The sequence below is a fragment of the Hoplias malabaricus genome, chromosome Y (genome assembly GCF_029633855.1).
Source record: "Hoplias malabaricus isolate fHopMal1 chromosome Y, fHopMal1.hap1, whole genome shotgun sequence".
Taxonomy (NCBI): domain Eukaryota; kingdom Metazoa; phylum Chordata; class Actinopteri; order Characiformes; family Erythrinidae; genus Hoplias; species Hoplias malabaricus.
This window is the reverse complement of record NC_089820.1, coordinates 75,292,718-75,316,365: the sequence shown is the minus strand read 5'-3', so window position 1 is coordinate 75,316,365 and position 23,648 is coordinate 75,292,718. Positions and strand designations below refer to the sequence as shown.

General features: G+C 41.9%; 2 protein-coding genes and 1 long non-coding RNA gene across 4 annotated transcripts in view; 1 reads left to right on the top strand and 2 right to left on the bottom strand.

Annotated features, from left to right (window-relative positions):
- LOC136678886 (activated CDC42 kinase 1-like) overlaps positions 1-15,377 on the bottom strand; it is a 56,241-nt gene extending 40,864 nt beyond the window's left edge. The window contains exons 1-2 of the mRNA XM_066657063.1: positions 15,139-15,377; positions 5,173-5,362 (exon numbers count right to left, since the gene is read on the bottom strand). Of these exons, the coding sequence (XP_066513160.1) occupies positions 5,173-5,202 (30 nt within the window). The 5' untranslated portion in view covers positions 5,203-5,362; positions 15,139-15,377. The remainder of the gene's footprint in view (positions 1-5,172; positions 5,363-15,138) is intronic.
- A 495-nt stretch (positions 15,378-15,872) lies between these two features.
- Positions 15,873-23,648, top strand: part of LOC136678662 (uncharacterized) — a 20,310-nt gene continuing 12,534 nt past the window's right edge. Inside the window, exon 1 of the long non-coding RNA XR_010796484.1 lies at positions 15,873-16,008. This is a non-coding gene — a long non-coding RNA (uncharacterized lncRNA). The remainder of the gene's footprint in view (positions 16,009-23,648) is intronic.
- The window catches only part of LOC136678607 (transferrin receptor protein 1-like), an 11,093-nt gene continuing 4,021 nt past the window's right edge, over positions 16,577-23,648 (bottom strand). For both annotated transcript variants that reach the window (XM_066656657.1, XM_066656658.1), the window contains 13 exons: positions 23,523-23,645; positions 23,331-23,426; positions 22,915-23,054; positions 22,662-22,831; positions 22,354-22,473; positions 20,818-20,903; positions 20,667-20,730; positions 20,501-20,565; positions 20,325-20,395; positions 19,796-19,880; positions 19,240-19,467; positions 18,830-18,982; positions 16,577-18,470 (listed from right to left, as the gene is read on the bottom strand). In XM_066656657.1, the coding sequence (XP_066512754.1) occupies positions 18,228-18,470; positions 18,830-18,982; positions 19,240-19,467; positions 19,796-19,880; positions 20,325-20,395; positions 20,501-20,565; positions 20,667-20,730; positions 20,818-20,903; positions 22,354-22,473; positions 22,662-22,831; positions 22,915-23,054; positions 23,331-23,426; positions 23,523-23,645 (1,644 nt within the window). In that variant the 3' untranslated portion in view covers positions 16,577-18,227. The remainder of the gene's footprint in view (positions 18,471-18,829; positions 18,983-19,239; positions 19,468-19,795; positions 19,881-20,324; positions 20,396-20,500; positions 20,566-20,666; positions 20,731-20,817; positions 20,904-22,353; positions 22,474-22,661; positions 22,832-22,914; positions 23,055-23,330; positions 23,427-23,522; positions 23,646-23,648) is intronic.

The following is a 23,648-nucleotide window of genomic DNA, read 5'->3' as shown; positions in this document are numbered from 1 at the left end:
TCCAGCTTTACCTCGGCACAGCCTGGGATATTCCCTACTGAGATCCTTATAACCATCATCAACTTCATCATCATCATCATCATCTTCGTCCCTGAAATATAGAAGGGGATCTACTGTAGATACACCCCCATTATCTCCACTTCCCAGAAAGATTTAGGGATACTTTTAAACAAAGCCAGAGCTGGGGGGGTCAACAGAGTGTACACACACACACACACACACACACACTAACTAATCTCTGCTCTTATTGTATTATTCTAGGAAACCCATCACAAACACGTGAGATATTCTGCCTCTGAGTGTGTGAACAGGTGGGGTTTAGGAGGGGAGACGAGGCCAGGGGATTACAGTGCGCTCCGGTGGGAAACAAAGGAGATGGGGTGACCCAGGTGTGAGCTGAGGTCACACACACATTTTAATTCTGTTGTTCCTCTGTCACAGGGAGCTTACTTTATTTACACGGCTATTTTTATTAAAAAAAAAAAAGGAGTGTGTTTATATTAAACACTGGATTATATATGGGATGATTACAGTGAGGTTTCCAGGCAGCGTCCAAAGCAAAAACATCATTTCCTCCTCATTTTGCTGTGTGCTAAGGTCATATTTAGAATTAAGTTCAGCACAATGGAAAACAACAGCAAATAGAATTATCAGTTTATTACACTCCACTGCATTCAGGAATTACTCTTTCCCTGAACTCATCACCTTCAAGAGAAAGAGCAAATACAATGCGACAAATTAGAATATTACTATTATCACTTTTCATCATCATCAGATAGAGACAGAGAAGAAGTCAGAGGGGGAGACAGAAAATATAGACAGAGAGAAGCAGACAAACGGGTAAAAAGAGAAAGAGAACCACAGTGAGAGAGAGAGAGAGAATATGGAATATGTGAGTAGTCTCTGCAGAGAGGCCTACGGCATGTGGTATTTTTCTCTCTATCTTTTTTGGAGCAGACTGATAACTCACGCACGTGTACACACTCCATCACGCATGCCTGACCTTCACTCTCTCACACACACACACACACACACACACAACTTACTCAGCCTGCCCCATTGTGTTTCATCACCAGAACGCAGCTGTCAGAGAGATGAACACACTCTCTGACTGCAGACATTCAGCATGTGTTTCCCCTGGCAGCCACTGGGGGCAGCAGAGCTATAGGAAAAACACTACAGGCAAAAGACACACAAACACTCCCAAATGCATCCTTCATCATTGAAGACTCTGAGCCAAAGTTCTGTCAGCTTCTCAAACCATGGGACATCTGAGAAGCTGCTAGAACGTACCAGCGACCTAAAGACCCCTCCAGTGGAAATCAGGCTGTTAGCGTGTCCCTGCGGTTCTGTTTATTCTAGAACGTGTATCCTGTATCCGGCGGTGCTGAACCTTTCCAATATTAAACTGCAGTGGCCCAAACTCAAGTCAGCCAGGGTTTCTGACATCACAAACAAAACCAACGTGCAATCAAATCAGAACTCTGGAGCAGTCCGCATGAACCACTGTCTCAGGGATGTGTTACACCTCACACTTCAGTCTGAAACTGTCTCAGAACCACTGCACACTAGTGTCTCAGTCTTGGAAGCTTTCAGAGACAGGAATCTCTTCAGACGTCTGGCTCCATTCATTGTCACTTTGAACGAGTCTTTCTCTAGAATGGTGTGTTTCACATTGAACCACGCTGAATGATTCCGTTGTTTATTTTAAACATTTAATTTTGCAGAAAATCTGAAAAGTTGGTGGAGTTCCCCTGTGAAGTTCATTATGTGCTGAGCTTTCTGACAGAAAAGAGACAGGAGACTGTGGTGCTCAACAGCGGCTCTGTGACTGAGTGGGTGGCTGTCGTATGAACTATAAACTACAGACACGGGATAACGAGTGTGTGTGTGTGTGTGTGTGTGCTCATAGGAACAGAGGTGCTCTCTGTGAGGGTAGTTGTTGCGTAATCATCTGTTCCGCAGCGATATGTGAGAGAAGTGATGGCCTCGTCAATCTGTAACACTTTCACCTTGATAGAGCACTAGAGAGAGAGTGGAAAAAGAGAGCAAACAGGGGAAAGAGAGAGGGGGTACAGAGGGAAAAAAAGAGAAGTGAGAGAGAGGCGAGAGAGAAAAAAAGTTAAGAAAAGAGAAGAGCGAGAGAGATTAAAAAACAAAAGTTTTAAAGAATAAAATGAAGGTAACATTTCATAATGTCTTGAATATATGAGCTGCATTATTTCCAGAAGTGCTGGCCGTATTAACGGATACCATTCTGCTGCTCGTGTCTTTACCGCGTCCCTTTAAAGGGGGAAATGTAAATGAGCTGCAGACTGATGGCCTCAGCTGCCCTTTAATCTCCAGACACATCTCCACACCTCCCTCGCCCGCTTCCGACTCGCGTAAATCTCAGTCTGGAGCAGCACTTCCGCTCGCACTGATGACTCTAATTAAAGCTTATCTCTGGGTTAATGTGTAGTGACCGGCTGCCTGGCGGAAACCACTCTGGACCGGACATTAGTCGAGCCGAAACCACCTCAGAGCACAACGCCGAGTGCACTCAGCAAACCTGGGGGAGTGTGAGGTGACAACGGCAGTTAGAGAGAGAGAGAGGCTGGAGAGAAGAGGGAAGGAGACGGACAGAGATCAATAGATGAACTGACAGATCTACAGGAACTGATTGATCGGTAGATGACAGACGGATGAGAGAAAGATCAACAGAGACACGGATGGAGAGAATGAGAAATGGAGGGAGAGAAAGGATGAAAGAAAGAAGTATAGATGGAGAAGAGAAGAGAGGATGGAAGGGATAGAGAGGTTAAAATAACTTCACCACCTCAGACCCCTTCCTGTCTCACACACGGTCTCGGCTCTCTAGTCTCTCCAGGCATTCACCACACACTCCACAAACAGCACGCTCACTGCTATTTCAGACACACACACACACACACACACACTCACACTACAGTAAAAATAGATCCACTTCCCCCAACGGACAGCAGATAAACCCTCTCCTGTAAGCCCCCCTTGTTTAACACACTTTCTACCATGACCAGCATTCTTACTCTGACACACACACACACACACACACACACACACACACACCACACACACCACACACACACGCTGAGGCAGCATCAGAGCTCAGTCTCACATTCAGCTCAAAATGCAGCTCCATGCGCAGCTTATTAAACAAATCACAAAGCCTCAACACTTGCGATGTGAAAACAAACTGTACACAAACTCTCTCTCACACACACGCGCACGCGCACACACACACACACTCAGACACAGAAGCTGTGTTGTCATCAACTCCCAACTTTTTATTTACACAGTCGACCCTGTGGACAGTTTTGTACACTCACCCCCGGAAGAAACCCACACAGACACTGGGAGAACACACCACGCTCCTCACAGACAACGTCAAAGTGACTGACCCCAGGACCTCGAGACCCTGGAGCTGTGTGGCAGCAACACCAGCAGCGCCTTGTGCCCCTGTGATTATTGATAGAATTCTTTTTTTTTCTTTTTTGCCAAACAATTATAACAGACTAATATTAGTTTATAATTAATAAATAATATATATATATATATACACACATACACACACATACATACTACTGAGTAGCCTCTGTACAGATCTGAAATATCTGAAATGTTTGGGTTTCTAGAAAGGTGTGATATAATAATAATAATAATAATATTAACACATCAGTATGAAAATATAACAAGGGTGCCATAAAATGTGAGAAATCATTACAAATTTTTAGTTTTACACATCTTGCTACTCTCGCTGTAATAGAGCTGTTATTTACTCGTTGAAACAGTAGTAATGAGGTTTAATTGCTTATTTATTAAGTCTGAAGCCTGCCATCTCCAGATAAGAATCTCCTCAGGCTTGTGACCGGCCCTTTAATAGTCTGCACTAATTATAGAGCAGTTAAACTGAGAGAGGTAGAGCTCTCCGATAAGAACACAGCCGCTACACTCAGCATTAGATCACTTCCGTCCCAAACGCTTCGATAAACACACACCTGCTGGCTCTAACATACACACACACACACACACACAACTTACCTCAGTCTTTAAAAACAGCACTGTGTAGATCTTATGAAGCATTTTGGAATATATTCAGAAACTCATCCAGGGGTGTCTCCTGCTTGTGTGTGTATGTGTGTGTGTGTGTGTGTGTGTGTGTGTGTGTACACGTCACAAGAGATGTGCAATCCAACACACAGACAGCATCAGAGGCCACATTAACAGCAGCACATAGACACACACAGACACCAGAGACTGGCTGTGTTTTCAGCACAGAGGACTCCAGCAGAGATAAAGTGGGAGCAATGCTGTGAGGGTGAGAGGGGGTCAGTTTTATATGATCCTATTCCACTGTGATATATAACATAGCATAGTGGGTCACGCCTATCACCAGAACTTAATGCAGGTGTTCATATGTCATATTTTTAAAAAAGGGACCGAACCATGATCTGCCCCAAATGCACGTTCTCATAGCAACAGTTGCTATGATGGAAAAGCTTGATTAAAATATTTGCACAGCTCTCGTTCGACCTAACGAGGCTGTAGATCCTCTCACAGCGCTCCAGCCTGTGGGAGGGCTGAGGAGTCGAATAACGGAGCTCCGGGCCCAACGGTAACGAGATACAGAGCATTCAGCTCCGTTCAACCAACCCTGAGCCCCGCAGACTAATGATGGAGGAGGAGGCGAGAGATCTAAGGGCTATTAATGACTCCATTATGAGTGGGTGCTTTTTACAGAAAGGCATTAATAAAGACAGGCTCATTGATAAAGAAATGTTAATTTCTTCAGATTCTTCGCACCCCACCTGCAATACCTACATGCCCCACTAGGGGGGTGCACTCCACACTTTGAGAAACACTGGTATACAGCAAAAATGTAATCTCTCTTTGCATTCCTTATACACAACGTGCTAAAATAACGCTCTGTGACACAGGGAAGGAGTCCAAAATGCAATCCAAAAAAGAACTTCCCACTAGAGGAGACCAATACCAGCTGGACCCCTTTGATTTCTGTGGTCGTCACAGTACGGATAAACAACTACTGACAAGACCAAAGGTCACTCCATCAGTGAAATGATGCTCAACTCTAATAACTATGTTTATGAGGTGTGTTTGACCAGGAAGCAGCACTGGAACCAAACGCGTTCTTACCTGCTCTCCAGGTGTGGGACTGTGGGTCATTTCGGCCCGGTCTCAATCAAGAAAGACTGTACACTTGAGGAGAGAATTCACACTCGGATGAGCTTGGGGTGTGTCCAATCCATGGCTTCAAAGGCTGCTCAGTCCATTACACTTGGTGTCTTGGTGTCCAAATCCATGACGTCCAACTTTACAGGAACATCTACACACACAGAGTCAAAACAAAACTTACTGAAATACATCTCATTCAAGTCAAGACAAAGAGCTGGGGGTGTGTTTTACAAATAAGGGTCAATTTAACTTCATGACTGCGGAAACTCAGTACTGCGGTTCTCAAAGTACCTTTAAGGATAGAAGAGCACTATTTTACTAGGGTCATCACCACGGCGATGACAGTCGTGAAGCTGTTGTTAGTTTGAGGTTTGGAAATTAAAGATTCATCCTGTTCTTATCAAAAATCGGTTTGAAAGAGTGCAATTTCCAAGTCACAAGAGCTGCAGTATCAAGAACTACAGCTAAAGTCATTTTAAAAAGGGGAGATTAGCTTCTATATCATTGTTAGACCAATCAGATGCAGCCAAACACAGCTCCCTGTACCTCACCACTATGACAAATAATGACTTATTTGTCATGTGAAGGACATTCACTGAGCTGAATATACAGGACTGGTCCTTCATTTATAAAAACTGAAGCCAGTGCTCTAGTGTTGGTATGCTGGTATTTAAAAAAAGAAAATAAATAAAAATACATAAATAAAAAGGGGGGCGGCACGGTGGTGCAGTAGGTAGGTGTCGCAGTCACACAGCTCCAGGGACCCGGAGGTTGTGGGTACGATTCCCGCTCCGGGTGACTGTCTGTGAGGAGTTGGTGTGTTTTCCCCGTGTCCACATGGGTTTCCTCCGGGTGCTCCGGTTTCCTCCCACAGTCCAAAAACACACGTTGGTAGGTGGATTGGAGACTCAAAAGTGTCCGTAGGTGTGAGTGAATGTGTGTGTCTGTGTTGCCCTGTGAAGGACTGGCGCCCCCTCCAGGGTGTATTCCTGCCTTGCGCCCAATGATTCCAGGTAGGCTTTGGACCCACCCCGACCCTGAACTGGATAAGGGTTACAGATAATGAATGAATGAATGAATGAATGAATGAATAGTCACTCACTCGCCACAAGAATGTGCATCAAAGTCTAATTTCAAATGATTTTTAGACAGACGTTTTGAAGTTTAACTTCCCATTAAAATATATGTTGTCTGTAATTACATTTACAGCTCTCGCAATTTGAAATGGACACTCTTCTATTAAGTCAATGAACTACATTAAAGACACACACACACACACACACACACAAAGCAGAGAGAAATAACTCTGAAAAACACTGGAATGTTTCTTTATGACTGCATCACGTCTACTCAGCACATTGCCCCCATTTATGCCGAGCAGAGCTTCTGTAGCAGCGTTTTTCTGTTGTCCATTGAACCTCCTCCACCTCAGTCATAAACAAGAAGCCATTTAATGGAGCTCTGCTCTATTACGCTCTCATATTAAACATGTTCAACTTTATTCAAATGAGCCTGAGAACACCAAGCAGAACTGCTGATACACGGCTAGTCATCATGAATTAACTCCCACTTTCTCACACACACTTGCCTACACTCTCCTACACCCATTGATCATACACACAACAGACATTAACAGTCATCGCTGTCAGAACGAAACTGACCTTTCTGCTGACCTTTGCCTGATGAATGGCTGAATTAATATTTTACATTTAATTTCCATCATAATTTTGTCCAAAAAAGTAGTTCAAACTATTTTGCTCGCACATTTCTTCAAGGACTGACCATCCCCTTCCTGCCCGATTAACCCCCTCACCACCCCCCGGCAGGGGCCTCTGTAACCAGATCGTCTGTGGTATTCACTTCACCTGTCAATGTTTGTAATCTTGTGGCTGATTATTGTATGTTATCAATGCACAAACGGTGGGCAAGGCCTGTGAGTGACAAGACAGTGGGCGGAGCCTGTGAGTGGACACTGCGCGGCAGGAGGTTATGGAATGTATTCTGGTGCCACCGTCCACCCACCTAGAGCGAGAAAAGAGGCAGGACATAAACACCGCACTATTCCAGCTGAGCAGACAAAGAGCACTTTTGTGACAAATAAACACGCCGTCTCCTGGAGGACTGTGGGTAACGGCTCTGCTGAGGGAGCTGATGACACATGACTGATCTCCCAGAGAAAACACCAGCCTTCTGTATTACTCCTGAGGGTTGGGTCAGGTCTGGAGATCTGCAGCAGGAAACCAGAGCTGACATCATACTGTTACTGAGCTGTCACCAGAAGAGCTGAGAATTGTATTTTAAAGGGGATGTATTCTCCATATTTTCCACAAATGAGCGCAGTTCTAGGTCTTAATCAAGCATGTGACCTGCTTTGGTGAAAACACCACAAGGATCAAACCCCCACAGAGTTCTCCTTATGTCTAAATAGCACTATTCAGAACAGCTACTTTCAGCGCATGTTCCTTTAAATGATAATGAGTTGCTCGGTGTTCAACCTTTTAGCCTTTTTCACTCTGTTCTCTTCTCCGTTTTTACTCAGCGCTCTTATTTCTCTGCACTCGTTGTGTCTACTTTACTGCGTTTAACCTCGGTTTTGCACTCTCGCATAAAAACGGGTCCAGTGCTGTGATTGGACAGACTCAGACGAGGGGGCGGGGCAATTCTAAAGTCTCTGCACTTGATGTCAGAAGCGGCGCACAATCAGAGCGGCTCGTTTGATCCCATGTTTTCTGACTTAAGCACCACTGACTGGGTGGTCTTGTTTCACAGAGTGTGTGTTGGGTGGCCTCCAGATGCACGCAATAATGTACACATGCACTGAGCAAATGATATTACACAAGATGTCCCCTTTTAAAACATCTGGCTAAAACTTAAAATAAAAAATTATAATTAAAAAAATGTACAAATATCATCCCACAGCTTTCCCTTATTCATCAGGATGACTTCTTTAACATGTGACAGTTTGGAAACAACCTTACTCCCACTAGGTAATTTGCGAGGTGTCTACACAACTAATTATGAATCACAAGGCCCTAAAGACTGGGCTGAATGAGGTGTTTGGACAGCGGGAGTTGGCTGATAAAGCGCTAATACACTGGGACAGTGGACAATATGTCTGGAGTGAGTCCAGTCCTCAGCCCTTGAGTAAACACACAGTCAGAGCGATGATGACTTGCTGTATTACACACACACACACACACACACACACACACACACACACACACACACACATAATAGAGCTTAAGTGACACATGTAAGAGAGTGGAAAATAAGAAGCTTTAAAAAGAGCCTGTTATCCAAACATTACACACCAGGCTTCGGTGCTGAATCATGAGCCGTGTGTGTGGTAATGTCTTTCATCATCGACCGTGACATCACCTCTAAAGGCTGTGGTTTAACATGGATAATGGAAACTAAACCCTGACATTAAGGGTCATCTTAGGGACTTCAGTGATATCATCTGGAAATACATAACATTTATTTGAATAGTAATAGGTTTCATGAGGTTTGCGTGAACATCCACCAAAATTCCATTGCCTTTCTTTCATTATCACATTGTCATTATTTTTGAAGTAAGGTTCAGATTTTCAGCTTGAAAATACAACTATGAACATACCTCTATGAGAAACAGAGCGTGGGGGATTAGATAGAACAATGAGACCTCAACACAGTGTCCATTCACTTCTTCTCTCCACAGTGTTGACAAAGTCTGGAATTTTACAAGCAGCACACAGCCAAAGCCAAAACACGAAAACCATTTTTCTTCTCCATGAGGCTTTGCTGCTCTCCATGTCTGACGTAACACGTTCCACCAAAAACATCTAAAAGGCTAAAGGAGAGACTTTTATAGAATGACATCACACTCAGTTGAACAGGAAGTTCAGAATACGAGACCCTCCAAAGCATTCTCTTTCAGTTCAGCTCAAAGAAGCAGAGCCATATTGAGTTATTCATTCATTATCTGTAAGCGCTTATCCAGTTCAGGGTCGCGGTGGGTCCAGAGCCTACCTGGAATCATTGGGCGCAATCTGGCAGGGAGGGGGCACCAGTCCTTCACAGGACAACACAGACACACACACATTCACTCACACCTACGGACACTTTTGAGTCTCCAATCCACCTACCAATGTGTGTTTTTGGACTGTGGGAGGAAACCGGAGCACCCGGAGGAAACCCACACAGACACAGGGAGAACACACCAACTCCTCACAGACAGTCACCCGGAGCGGGAATCGAACCCACAACCTCCAGGTCCCTGGAGCTGTGTGACTGCGACACTAACCTGCTGCGCCACCATGCCGCCCCATACTAGTTAGCAAGTATCAAAGAAACAAACAATACTCACCACCGCCCACTACAGGTGACATTCACAAACAACAAACAGTTTTCACTGCTGCTCTCTAAAGTTGTTCATTCATTATCTGTAACCGTTTATCCAGTTCAAGGTCGCGGTGGCTCCGGAGCCTACCCCGGAATCTCTCTAAAGTTGCTGTTCATCAGAATTAAGCTTTTGGATTTATTAACGACCCAGTTTTCAAAAAGAGCTGGGGCACTGTGCAAAATGTAAATACGGAAATATTAAAACTGCAAATATTATAGTGTTTAAATAAAATACATTCATTTGCAATTTGAGGCCAGCCACACGTGTCAACGAAGTTGGAACAGGGCCAACAAAAGACTGCTACAATATTGTAATGCTTTATTATAAAAAAAACACCACCTAGTGGAAGTTCATACAAAAAATAATGCTAAATTTTACTGCCACGGAGAGGTCATCTCCAGCTTGGTTTTGGCTCTCTCTGATTACTGTGCTGAGGGCAGAACTCGGTATAATCATCCTCCTCTTTGTTATGGAAGAAGTGTCCGTGCTCTAGCCTCTTCAGCATGGCTTGCCTTTACATGTAGAGCTGCTTATCTCACCTTTCGCGAGATACAGGCCCTAGGGGCATCAGTTACTAAACAACAACATCTTCACCTCCTACGCACAGACGAATTACAGGCAAGGCCTCGCCCGGACAGGGCCTGAGTCGACAGATCCCACAGAAACATCCAGGACTAAAATCTCCAGCAGTGACAGGCTCTTAAAGGAGCCATCAGCCATTTCTAACACCTAAAACAACAAACAGTATTCATGAAAGTGATGGTTTTTGAGATGAGCCTGAAGGAGCATGTTTATGCGCCATAGAGTGGGCCCCCCACATGGAGGTGGCCATGTTTAAGACAGGTTTAGCATAGAAATTCTGATACATCCAGGCAACAGGGTGTCACTACATGCATGAAGACAACTCTTCTTTTCACCTTAAGGAGACACTTTTGCCCAAAATAATGTATTCCTCCACTGCTACGTCTGCGGTAAACATGTTAATCCTGCTACAGCAGAAATCTCTAGCATGACTAGGCACACCCCATCTGATGAGGTTTCTTAAAATCTGAAAGAGTAGTTTCGTTGTATTTATTCCACTATAACTCAGTAGCAAGGCTATCAGTCAGGATGGGTCAACCAAAGGTTGAGGGATTCCCAAAGGTTCTAATTAAGGCCTGACCTCATTTACAGCCATGAAAATCACATCACACACCATGAACGAGCATTCTCCTATGGAATAGACAATTAGCTGTGAAATGATGCAGATAGTACTGTGTCAAGCAGGGGCGGTTTGTTCATTAGGGCCAGGTGGTTGGTCCCGCCTCGAAGTATCACGGTCCAGTCAGCGTTAGGGTTTGTTTCATACAGTCCCGCCTCTTTTTTGGGCAATTTCAAGATTGCGCCAGACTACTCTCATAAACTCTAATGTTAAGGCTCTTTGTTCGAGCAGCTGAGCCTTCAGTACATTCTCAGTGGGTCCCAGGAGGGCTCGCCCCAACGTTCTTTCGTCAAATACAAGGTGAGGCGTGTTCCAAATGGCCCCTACTCTTTTCCCTACATTGCTCACTATGTAGTTAAGTTTATAGTGCATAAGGCACTGATTTATTTTGGGCACAACCCTGTACGGATACCCGGAGCAGCCAGAGCCGTGTAGAGAGAGCAGCTAGCGATCCTTGTGAGTACGACTTCTGTAAAATTCACAATACTCTTTATTCTGGAAACTATCTGAAGACTGAAGAGTATATAAATATTTATAGAATTTTATATAAATAGTGATAAAGCTGGTCTCTCTTCAAAATATTTATGAGGGCAACTCAACGGCAATTTATTTGTTTATGGCCACAGTTGATTGTTGCTGTAGAGGCCGAAGAACATTATTAAAGGAGACCTTTATAATGAACTCCTGGATAAAACCCCACAACTGTACAGTGGGTAGAGTAAGAGAAAGCTTTATGAATCTATTGGTTACTGGTGGTGTTTCAACATGAGGTGACCACATAAATAAAACTCTTCATTGTTAAATGACACTGTCAAGTTAGATTCCTGATTAATTTTTACAGTGCAGTGTGCCAGTCTAAGTGGCTAGATCTTAATTTACCCACTGAACGAGCCGTCATCACAACCATTACCCCCCTGAGAGATTTGGCAGAATCTGGCACCGGTGGTAAGACACGTGTTTTCATCTCTGAGAGTGAGCACAATGCCTAGCACCATCACTGCATTTTCTAGGCTTAGATTCAACCATTATGGTAGGCTGTTTATATGTTTTTTTTAATGGTTATTTAATGCCTGCCTTGAAATGTATGCAAAATCTGTGATGAAAACAAAATGGATAACACTCATAACTTTGTGTTAGTGGTGTTTGTAACTGGCCTTTGGATGTCTCATATCGTGCCCCGTTTAAAATTCACCACACCTGTAACTTCCCTCTGAATGTGACCTCACCAAAACAGGAAATTTCATACAGAATGTACTTTAGTTAATACACTACATCAAACTCTTCATAAACAGCAGGTGAATGTGATTTTGAGTTTAGTGTGTGCTTTAATAATCACTTCGCTCCTCAGTTAGGTAACTGCCCTGTGTTTGTAACACATGTACAGCCTGCCCTTCAGGCCAAAAGTGAGTCACAACGTACTGCCATAATTCATGTGTCGACTGGCAATGTTTACACTTTTTATACCGGTTATTACGCAAGCCATTTACACTTCTGATATACTTACTGTTGCAATTAAGGCAGAGGGCCGTGTGCCAAGTTAGCCTACAGTAACAGTTTTAACTGACTGTGACACTCCAGACATCCTGCTCAAGAGTAACCTTTCAGCTTTCCACAAATCTGAAATCCAATCCAGACTTTCATAAGAGGAAATACACAACAGAACCTGCTCAAAAACACATCAACACTAATGCTACTTTTCACCACTGCATCCATGGTGTTCTAACAGCACGTTAGCACTAAGCTAACAACAACTTGTGAACATTGTGTCTGTTTTAGTTTGAAAGCAAACATTTGAAGGTCTTTAAAAGAGAAATCGTGATTTATTTGAACTTTCTGACAAACAAATATTTCAGCTGGTAGACGTCGTACACAGCCTCAGGGAAGAAATGAGGAGCAGAGCTCTGTAGCTGATTTGCATTTCCAACAACTGACAGGAAGCTGGTTAGAGTACAGCACCCAGTTAGTGTCATTCAAAATGTGATTGGATGTGTTCTGATGTCAGTTCAGCGCTGAAATCCACTGCTGTGCCATAGACAACAGGCACACAGTCAAGTTGGTTACAGTTAGAAATTTTCCTCTCATTTTACTATGGGCTGTGACACCCATCTGTATATGTCAGTTACCTCCTGTAGGAACTATCCTTTGGCTTCTACAATCAAAAAAAAAAGTCCAGAACATAGTGAATAAAGAAATTAAACTAAACCTGAGCACATCCCATACGTACTATGTCTCTATTTAAGCCTGAACACACTAAGCTCGCTCCAGGCCAAGAAAACAAGTCCAAGCAGTGAAGCATTAGTGAGTAAATCCTACCAAAGTAGAGCTAGGTGTTTGTAAAATGAAACGTCAAAGGTGCTGCTTCTGGCCAACAGCAATGCATAACACACTAGTCGACCTATCAGGGATTCACAGAGATAAACTGTGGGAAATTATACGTGTCTATATGCAAATAAGTCTGATATAGGGGTGTGCGATATGGCCCTAAATAATATCATGATATTTCACTGTACTGTGGTGAAAACGATAGACAAGAAATGACATCTTATTGCATCATGCTGCTGGTGTCTGGTGGATGATTCCTCACATCGGTTTAAGAGTGTATTCTGTTTCAAAACTCAATGACTTTCCTCACTTCCAAAACATCTCAGTGACATCACCAAGCCTCTGTGGGTGGGGTGAAATAACACTAATGACTAACATCAATCATGCTTCACCTTCTCTTCCCATCCTCCCTAGTACACGGATTGACTCTAAAACACGTCAGGAAAACGATTTACGATTTCCCCATTCATGTTGCCTTTGAGTCTCAAACTGGCAGACCACATTAAAAGCCATGATCTAGCTCTCATCACTCCCTGTGGGATTTGGGAACTTGGGAAAAAAAATGCCACAGACCACTTTTTAATGCAGCTTCCAAGCATTCATGTCCAAATCCAAAATAATATTCCATATATTTGCTTTGGAATAATACATTCCAGGAGCTTCCCTGAGCACAAATCTGAACCTAAGCTGGATCCCATGGGACTGCTGCTTTTAGAATAAACAATAGACAAAGTCCTTCTTCATTTCACAGTCAGTGTCAAGCCCATATTATAAACTCAGAGCCTGTGCTGGTTGTCTAAAACATGCCATGGTTTAAATAATAATAATAATAATAATAATGTGTATATTCTTCCCTAAAATCTTAATGGATCTATGAGATTGCTAAGCAGTCAAAATATGAATAACACTGCACCCACTCTACAAGCTAACACTCCTCCATTTGGACACATAACTATGCCTTTTCCTTCCTAACACGGCCATGAGACTGACTGAAGAACGTATAGGTTGTGTTAGATGTGTATTTAGTGTGTAACTACATGTAATGTTATCATTTAGATCAACCAGGACGGGTTTGGGGGCATTTTTGCCTTACTGCTGAACTTACCGTCTGGACCAAATGGGGTTAATGTACTAAAAAAAAGTGTCCATTTAAATCTTTCTCCTTTACAGGACACTGATTTTTTCAATATACACAGTGATGAAGATCTCCTTCGGCTGCACACAGGAAAACGAAGCCTTCTGGATAACAGAAAGCAGCAGTTTCAATGTCTCTTACGAGAGCTGGACCTTTTTACCAATGACTGAACACACTGAAGAATACTCGCTGAATAAACTGAATCAGTTATAATAAGTGTCCACTAAATGTTGGACATACATTGGCAAGTGTCTTCAGGCTGAAGTCTTTCTTCAGGGCTTCGGTGCAAAGTATCAGACACTGAGACACAAATAAACTAAGCTGGTTTGTTGGTTGTGACTAAAATTAGTCTACGATTTAAAGGCAGATACGTAATCTAAAATCTTTTGCTGTGCCAAATACCACGAGTTAAACACAAATTCCAATTCATATAGGCTTGTCTCAGGGGGGTTATTTTTAAACCAGTGGTGGTGGTGAGGTGGGGGCAGTAGGGCAAATGAATGAGGCATATTTGACCACTGCTAGCCCTGTGTCGGAGGGTGGAGTTTCAAACTATGCTTATCTACAAGGTAAGGACTGCAGAAGATGTTGGGAACCACGTATGAATCAGTAGAATCGCGGTATGAGTGTTTTGCCCATATCGGACAGCCTGCAGCTTATCGTTAGTCAAGTTTCCCGCCCTTTAACTTCCCTCATACAGGTGAAAGAAAAGAAGCAACGGCCTGAGGGGAGATATGTCCCTGCTCCTGAACTTATAGCCATTTCCACACTCTGTAATAATGACAGAAAAGCGGCTTAAACCACGCGTTTGTTCGAGTATATCCGCATTTTAGCATAAAACCCCGCTTTAGACTGTGGATGTGTGTGAAGTGTAATTCGGTTTGTTACCTGTCAGTTTCTGCAGCTCGCCGGTGCCGTTTCCTCAGGTGTTGCAGGTTTTTGCCGCTTTTACTTGGTGTTTCTGAGTTAAGGGCGACTTTTATAACTCAAACTCTCCAAATGGACTCTTTGTAAACCTGTTCGAGTTGTTTTAGAGCTGTTTGCTTTCGCGTATTTCGCTGTCTGACACTTTTTTAAGTCCTAACTTCGTATTGTAGCTTGAGTCGGTTCCTCTCTGTCAGTCTCTCTCTCTTTCTCTCAGCCCACTCTTAAAGGGACATGCTGCTAATATTTGGTGCGAAATAAAACCTTCTCTATGTTTTGCTTTTTTTAATTTAACTGTCGTTTCTAAGAAGTTACAAACCTGTTGCACACATTAACATCAACACAGTAGAATATTAATTGTGTTTAATTATGACCTGATATTTTGTTCAGGGCTGAGGTACGCATTAATAACGGCTACTAATTCATTTATCTTCATCTTTTTTTTATACATTCTCTGCACTCGCTGCAAATAAATGAAGGAATAATTAAATACATAAAAAAGTAGGCAATGCTAAAGTGGATTAAAAGGTATATCCAAAGAAAATGCTGCTGCTTTACCGCCACCTCGAGGTCAACTTCGAGAACACACAAAGGTCCACTTTAAAGTGTACACTTTTGTCATGTGCCCCAGGGTCAAGAGCTCTTAGGGCATCAAAGGAGGCCTGAAGCTTGACGTTGGATCATTGCTGTAAGGATTTGTTTGCATTCAGCCATGAAACGTTACTGCAAATGGATAATTATTCCAGAAGCACTTCATTGTGGACTCATGGGAATGCTGTAGAAAATATGTAGCTTTGTCGTGTATGAATTAAGAAAGTAGAACTGGAAAATGAGGTAGGACTCATTTGTACGTTTCATTATATTGGCCTTATGTGGTCAGCTGCCGTTGTATGCTTAGCTATGTGTGCTTTTAGGTCCTTTACACCTTTATTTGCTACACAAAACATGGGAATTTATTTTTTAATTCATCCGAGAACTTACATTTACGCTTCGGCATAGCTGCTCGAGATGAGGGTAGGTACATGAACTTTGCCTGACGTAAAGAAGGACTACTGACGTGCAGACTGACCAATTAAATGTTTACAGAGAAGGTTATCGACCAATAACAGTAGCGCTACAGTCAGACCGTCCAATCAGAAGATTATAGTCTACTTCACCAAGCGAACCAATCGGAGTAAGGGAGGGCGGGACTAGTTTGTGAACGAAACGCTTCTCGGAAGTTCTATGTAAACTCTATTCCGCCCGGACATTTTTTAAGTCTAAAAAAGAGGACATTTCCGGGTAAAAGAAGACGTCTGGTCACCCTATTTAACTTCTAAGCCATTCTTAGCATTGATGTAAGATTAGTAATGTTTAAACAAGTGAGGAACATATGATGTAAACACAAGTAAAGAAGTCTGAATAATCAGAAAAATAGAATGTATTTAACAGAGATATTTTGTAACAGTATAACAGAACCAAAGAATAAAAATCAAGACCATAAAAGGAAACTCAAAGCCACAGAATAATAAAAAAACACAGGATTATTTGAAAATTCCTTCGAAAAATCTCAAATATAAAAATATCCTTTAAAATCTGATCATTAAATCTCAAAATAGCAATGGTGTTATGTGTTGTGTTCAAAAACTGAAATACTGAACCAACCTCTGTAATTTCAGAGATGAGTATAAAAAGGTTAAAATAGCTGTGTTAAGAAGCAACAGCATTAGTATTAAATGTAGCAAGCTGCAGTTTAGGCAAATCACAGTATCAATGTACTGAGGCTCAAAAATCACCCATTTGTGTTTAGTATAACGCTATTACCCCAAATCAAATGGCTTAAAAACAGAAAAACACACTTTACCCTTTACAGTCTTGTTTTTATATCACACCATGACGACTCCCTCAGTTAGACCAGCTCAATCTGACCATTGTCCAAGTATTTTAAAAGAACGGAGCATCCTGAGATAAATTTATGTTATTATGTTTCTGCCTTCACATTACACGGATCTCTAACTGTACAATGTTGAAAATATCTTGAATTATTCATTTTAAAGAGGCCATACCTTCCCACTTTTCCACAAGCTAACGCTTAATGAAATGTCTGTGACCTGCCTTGGTCAAAATCATATTTCTACAGTAGATATTATTATTGAAATTACTTAGAACAAGCATTTGTCCTCCTCAAACCATTATATGTGCAATGCCAAGATAGAGCACTGTATAAAATATGGCTAAAGTGTGCGATGTACTAAAAAATAAAAGGTTTCTAAATGGTTTTCAACAAAACATTTCAATCAATCCATAAAATAACAACATTTTTCAGACAGTTATTAAAAAGTGTGGAGTCATTGAAATTGTGTAGTTTTAGTACAAAAACCAGGGTTTGAACCACAACCTCCAGTAAATAAGACTGGAAACGTATCCACTACGCTGTCTGACCTCAGAGTTGAACTATGTTGAGCTAGTTTTTAGTTCATCTATTTATTAGCAGTTATCTGTATCTTTGTTGTTAGGATTTGGCTGGATTTGACAAGCTGAAGTGTCGAGGTGGTCAGTATTGCACCATAGGGGGGAGCAATAAAGCTTCTGGAAAACAAGCCAAGGCAAAAGCTCTGTTCCTAAGCTCTGCCTTGCTAACGTCAAATTAAAAAAAAAACACATTCATCATAAACAAATATCTAAAAGTGTCTTGAACAGTTTGGGGTCAAAGGAGGTGAAGGGCTGCAAGCCTCCCTCAGGGTTTGTTTGTGCAAATGCTCAGTTATTGCCGTCAAGTAATAAGTACAACCCCACATTGGGTTTCAAATACGGCACAGTATTACTTTAAAGGAGCAATCAGTCATTCTTTCAAACGATCCGTCTTTATGTAACAGCCATTATACTGGAAGGTAGTTGACTGGATGTGTCAGAGATTCTGTAAACACAACCACCCCCATGTGTGGGACCAACCCTATGGAGTACATTAATACTAACTTTCATAAACATTTTTCATACATTTTGTTGGTGAATGATTTAATGCTCCTTTAAGGCATCTGTGCAACAGTGCAATTGCTTTCAGTCTTTCACTCTGCTTAAATCTCAATGCCCACGTCCCACACGTTGCCGGCCAGTGCATTGGCACAGCTGTGGATGGTCCAGGAGGCCAGAGCTAACTGGTTCCTCAGCAGATCAGTGTCTGTGCTGGATGAACCCGCCTTTATCGCAGCTATGTGACTCCGCAAACCTTCCAGAGTGTGAGAACCAGAGCCCAGCACAATGTGTCTGAATGGACTTTCCCTTGGACAGGCATAAAATGAAAGAAAATCTCTCTCCACCTGCAGATACAGAGAACTTGCAGTTAAACATAATAAACAACAGAATGCATTATTATATTTGTTCTAGATGTAAAATCTGAGCCAGTGTGAAACGTATAAACACACATGGTCACACGTCAATGAAATGTGTTAGTGTGCCAAGTTCATTAAAGCTACTCTTGCTTGGCAACTGTAGTCGACTTCTTTTTAACAAACAATGTGTTTTTTGACTGAAAAATGATGCTGTTTCATAACACAACACTGAAGATTTAAGCCTGTTATAAATGATAGCCATAATAAGCAAGTCTTCCAGTAAAGGACGTAGTACAAAAGGTCGTCCAGTGACATATCGATAAAAGAATCCTGAAAGGAAAGATTACCCCCATGATGCGGTCATTGATGATGCGACACTGCTCAGAGTTGGTCAGGTCACTGTTTCTGATGCTGGTGGTGAGTTGATTGGCAGCTCGACTGTATGAGCCCAAAGCTGACATCAACCACTCTGTGGAAAAGGTGTTTGGAATTCTCCCAGCCTGATAGGACAGAGAGGTTTACATTTGTTCACTCAAAAATGTGGTTTTGAAAATGATTTAGAATAGTTCATAAACACCAAGGTGTGAACAATCCAATGTACTTCAGTCTACAGTTAGGTTTGTCAAGCACCTAGTATCAATATATGTCTGCACGCAATCTACTGAGCAAATTATGTAATTATCAAGCCATTACTAACATCATTAAGCAATTTAAGAAGTCCAAACAAGTGGCTTTCGTTTCGATCATGAATCCTTACCGATTTCAGACCGGTGACGTCTCTGTTGATCAGAGCCACAGTGGAGCGAATGACGGTGGTGTATTTCTCCACATTCAGCCTGAGCAGGTGATCGTGAACCAGGCGAAGAGCCATCTGTCCCGCGACCTCTCCCGCGGTCTTTATCAGGGCGGGTAGGTTCCGGGATGTTTTACTGTCCAGATTTGCCCGGGTGTCTGACACGGTGCCAAAGTATGGGTACTGTTTATCCTAGGACATAAGAGCAGCCAGATTATGCTTTAATTCAGGTCAGTTTCATGTTAAATATGATGTCCACTAGTCAGGCTTTGACTGTGATACTAATTCCATGTGTAGAAACATCGCCTAATGGTGGATAAATGATGCAAAAATAAAACGTATAACTACAAAGCGCAGTGAACATTGTTAAATTGTCCGGGTTATGGAAATGAAACCACATTAAACACTTTAAAAAATGGTGGCAGACATAATCAAATCACTATAAACTCATAATTAAATGGTTTAAGTTTAATAATCGTGTTTAACAATGATAGTAGAGGAAAAATGTAAAATTACGTACTGCAGAAAAGCGCAATGAGACTGAAGGGATGCCAGAGAAAGCCAGGAACGGATACGCAGCGTCGGAAAATTTCATCGGCTCAATCCTTTTAGGGGGAAAAAAGAGCGTATTAAATAGTTAAACAAAAATTAACGGAGAATCCTTTTCCGACGCTGGGCTCCAATCAATTGCTGCACATGTGCTTAGGGTCACTATGTCAATACACTGCTGTGCATCAGCTGCATTGGTGTAAATCCACCACTTACGCGGCTGTTTAGCAGAAGCTTTGTTTTCTGCAGGAATAAATCTCCATCCAATACATTTGGGATCACCATTCAACAGCAATACCTGACCACACTAAAGTTTTCAGGGCTGAATGCCATCCAAACCTTACAGAAATGTTTGAAAATTAGTGTAAATGCTTTCTAGTAGAAGTAGAAGTTGTGGCTGGGGGACAAAATCAGAAATGCTGTATGAGCCAGGGTCTACAAATTTCATGACTATGTGTGTTACACTATCCTGGAATATGTCATTTGAAGAAGACCCTTACACAGCTGCTTCCCAGTTGCTTTCAGCCGCCTGAGAATACAAACTCCTACTGGAGTCAGTGGGTGAAGAAACCTGCAGCAGAAAAATCAGAGAATCTGTTCAGTCCCTTTAAATCGTCCTAATTAATGTTTAAACATAAAGAAAAAATAAATAAAATACAAAGTAGAAGTCTCTCGCCTCTTTCAGGGTGCTCTGGATTAAGTCGTACATGAGGGGGCTTGCACTCGCTTTAAAAGTGGTACCTGTGCAAAATACTCCACAATTTTAATATCTATATTTTTAATATTCATCTATGTCATTTCACAAGGAATCTGGATTTGTTGCTAAGCAACCGAGTACACACCTGTAACGACTCCATCCAGATTAATGTAGGAGAAAGCTCTCATGCTCAGAGAAGACCGATAGCTCTGTAAACACAAAAACAAAGCAAAAACAGATCATTCCTTTCTATATAATCTACAGTTAAAGCAACATAAATAAAATGTTTTACCAACCTCCAGCCACTCGGTGGCGCCCACAGCTCCATATTCTCCAGCGCTCCAACTAACAAACACTATACTCCTCCTCGGCTTGAACCCACCTTAATAACCACAGGGATGTAAAGATATACAGCTCTTATAAGACAATATTCACACTATGTAGTCCAATGTTACTGAGTGTGGGGCATTGTTTATTTTCGTAACCGGATATTTTATTATTGTTCACAATCTAATTTAATAAAGCTGCTTTTTATTTTTTTAAATAAGAGGCAAGATTATGAGAATTGAAGAATCATGGAGTTCCAGCTGCTGTCAGACCCCTGGATGAACAAAGAAAGCCCCCAGAGCAGAAGAAGAGTGTGTTCTGTTCATATGAAGAGAAAAAGAGAAGCTCTTAAAGGCTAAGCACCACTTAATGGACCTCCATGATTATTTCACATTATTTTACTTAATGACAGATATAAGTATGAATTAAAATGGAATTAGCAGCTTAATTTGCTTTAAAACTGACAATTTTATTAAATTGACGGGAAAACCCGAACTCGCTACGGAAATTCTTGAACACAACCGTGTGACGTCACTGGTGGACAACGGTTATGACTGACTGTTATGACAGTATCTAGCTAGCTATCGCTAAATAACCAACATTATTCATGACAATGCTAAAGTCACATTTAGAGGTACCGTTATTCTTGTAAATGTGATCAAAGTCGAACTCGAATTCATCCGACACTATAAACCTCCGTAATGCAGCTACGTAGCCGAGTATAATCTGAGCCACCGAGTGGCAAGTCAAGCTAACGTTAACTAACACCAACTAAAACAGGCGAAGTGAGTGTCCTTACCCTGTTTACCTCCATGTTACAGAGGCTCCTGAACACCTTTCGTTGGTGTCCTTACATGCCCATATTGTTGGAAAAGCGCCAGTGAAATGAGCTACAGATAACGGAGTGAGCGGATGGTCCTTTCCAAAGTGCCCGTTTAAAGTTGACAAATTTTGTCCATTTTCTGGATATTTTGGGATCTTTGGGCCATTTGTGCACAGATGTCCCACTGTACATTGAATGATTGCAGCCAAAAACAACACACATTTTTATCATTTTGCATTAAGTACAACTTCTAGAGTTGATGGGGCGGGGACCAACGGTCTTTTAAACCTTATTCCTTTAATTAGTAAGAAATAACATGTTTTCTGACTAACAATAAACACAAGTTAGGACCTCAATTCCACTGTATTTATTTGTTTGACACTTTCATAGAGCTGGTGCTTAGCCTTTAATGTCACGTGTTTATTTTATTATATTTTATTTTATTTTGTAGCCAGTTAAAAATACACAATATAAGCCCTGAACAAATGGCATAGTTGTTAACTTAATTATTAAATTAACACCAATTGAGCACCAAATGTTGACATAATTAAGTATGGTCTCTGTAGCAGATGTGTATTTACACGTCATACATAAATAAAACATGTCACATGACCAGACAAATAATATTGAACACACAAATACTTAAAAAAAAACTTCAAACAGCTTTGTAAATGTTGCTCACCTTTGCTGACCACTTCACTAATGGCCCTGGCCAACTCCAGCAGTAAACTGGTGCCTACTGTAGACTTTGCGTATCCAGGACCCCAGGCATCCCTCTGAGCTCCAATCACCACATAATGGTCTACAGAGGACCCAGAGACATGGGAAGAGGAGATCCGAACATTAGGAACTTTCATTATATCTCCAAAGGTTTGAAGTATATGCTGTAAGATTAGTATCATCTCCACACGAAAGCATGGAGCAGCTGTATATGAGCCCGAAACAGAGAGGTGATGTCCTTTCATGTGCAGAGTAAAGCATGGAGTTTACCTGGATCCTCAAAACCTCTGATGACTCCAAACACGTTGTGGATCTTCTTCTCCGTGAGGACGTTGTTGACCTCCACAGTGACCAGATCGCTCTCATTACCGAGTTTATACGTCACACCTCGGAGACCACCATCACCCCAACCACGAGGAGGGTCTCGACCTCCCATTCCCCTGTTCAGAGAAATGAAAAAGTGAATACCACACAGAAACACTGAGCCACAGAGTGTTGTACGGAGAAGAAGCAGGTGCTGTACTTCATGATCGCTGCAGCTGTGCTAGCTCTGATGGTCTGGGCTGGAATGGCGGGAAGGCCGGAGGACTTTGCTGGAGGAAACTGAGTGTTATTGAAGGAGGGGAACGCTGGAGTGTACGGGTCGCCACAGCCAAGATGGACCTGAGGGGGAAAAAAAATGATGTCCATCAATTACAACAATCCCCTCTTGCAATCTGTCATTACTGTGCAGAATTAATGAAAGTGATTATTTATTATCTTTAAAGTGCAACTCACATGAGATGAATCTAACTGCTTGGTGGGCTCTGAATAAACCAATTCATTTATGCTTCACAGAGCCATGTTAAAAACAGTGTAGCCTAGTATCTCTGACCCATTCAGGCCACTAGGGGTCAGTACAAATCTGTTTCATACTGTGAGGACAGATCAGGCACTTACGTGACCAAACAGATCAGTTCCTTCATCAAAAGTGTAGTCGGCAGGATCAGGGTAAATCAGAACAGCACTCACGTCCACGCTGGCTGCGTTAGCAACCTGACACATTAAAATACAGAAATAAATCCTAAATAAAGGATTCAAACATGAAAGATTCATACTCACGTGAATAATAAATCTAAAACGACAGCGTACCTTTTCAGCAAAACTAATGATTCCAGCTCTGAGTAAAACAATCCTTCCTTTGAGGTTAATATTTAAGCCTTTTAGTGTTTTGAAGTCCTCCTCTCGTCCATAATATCCATACAGAACTGACCCCTG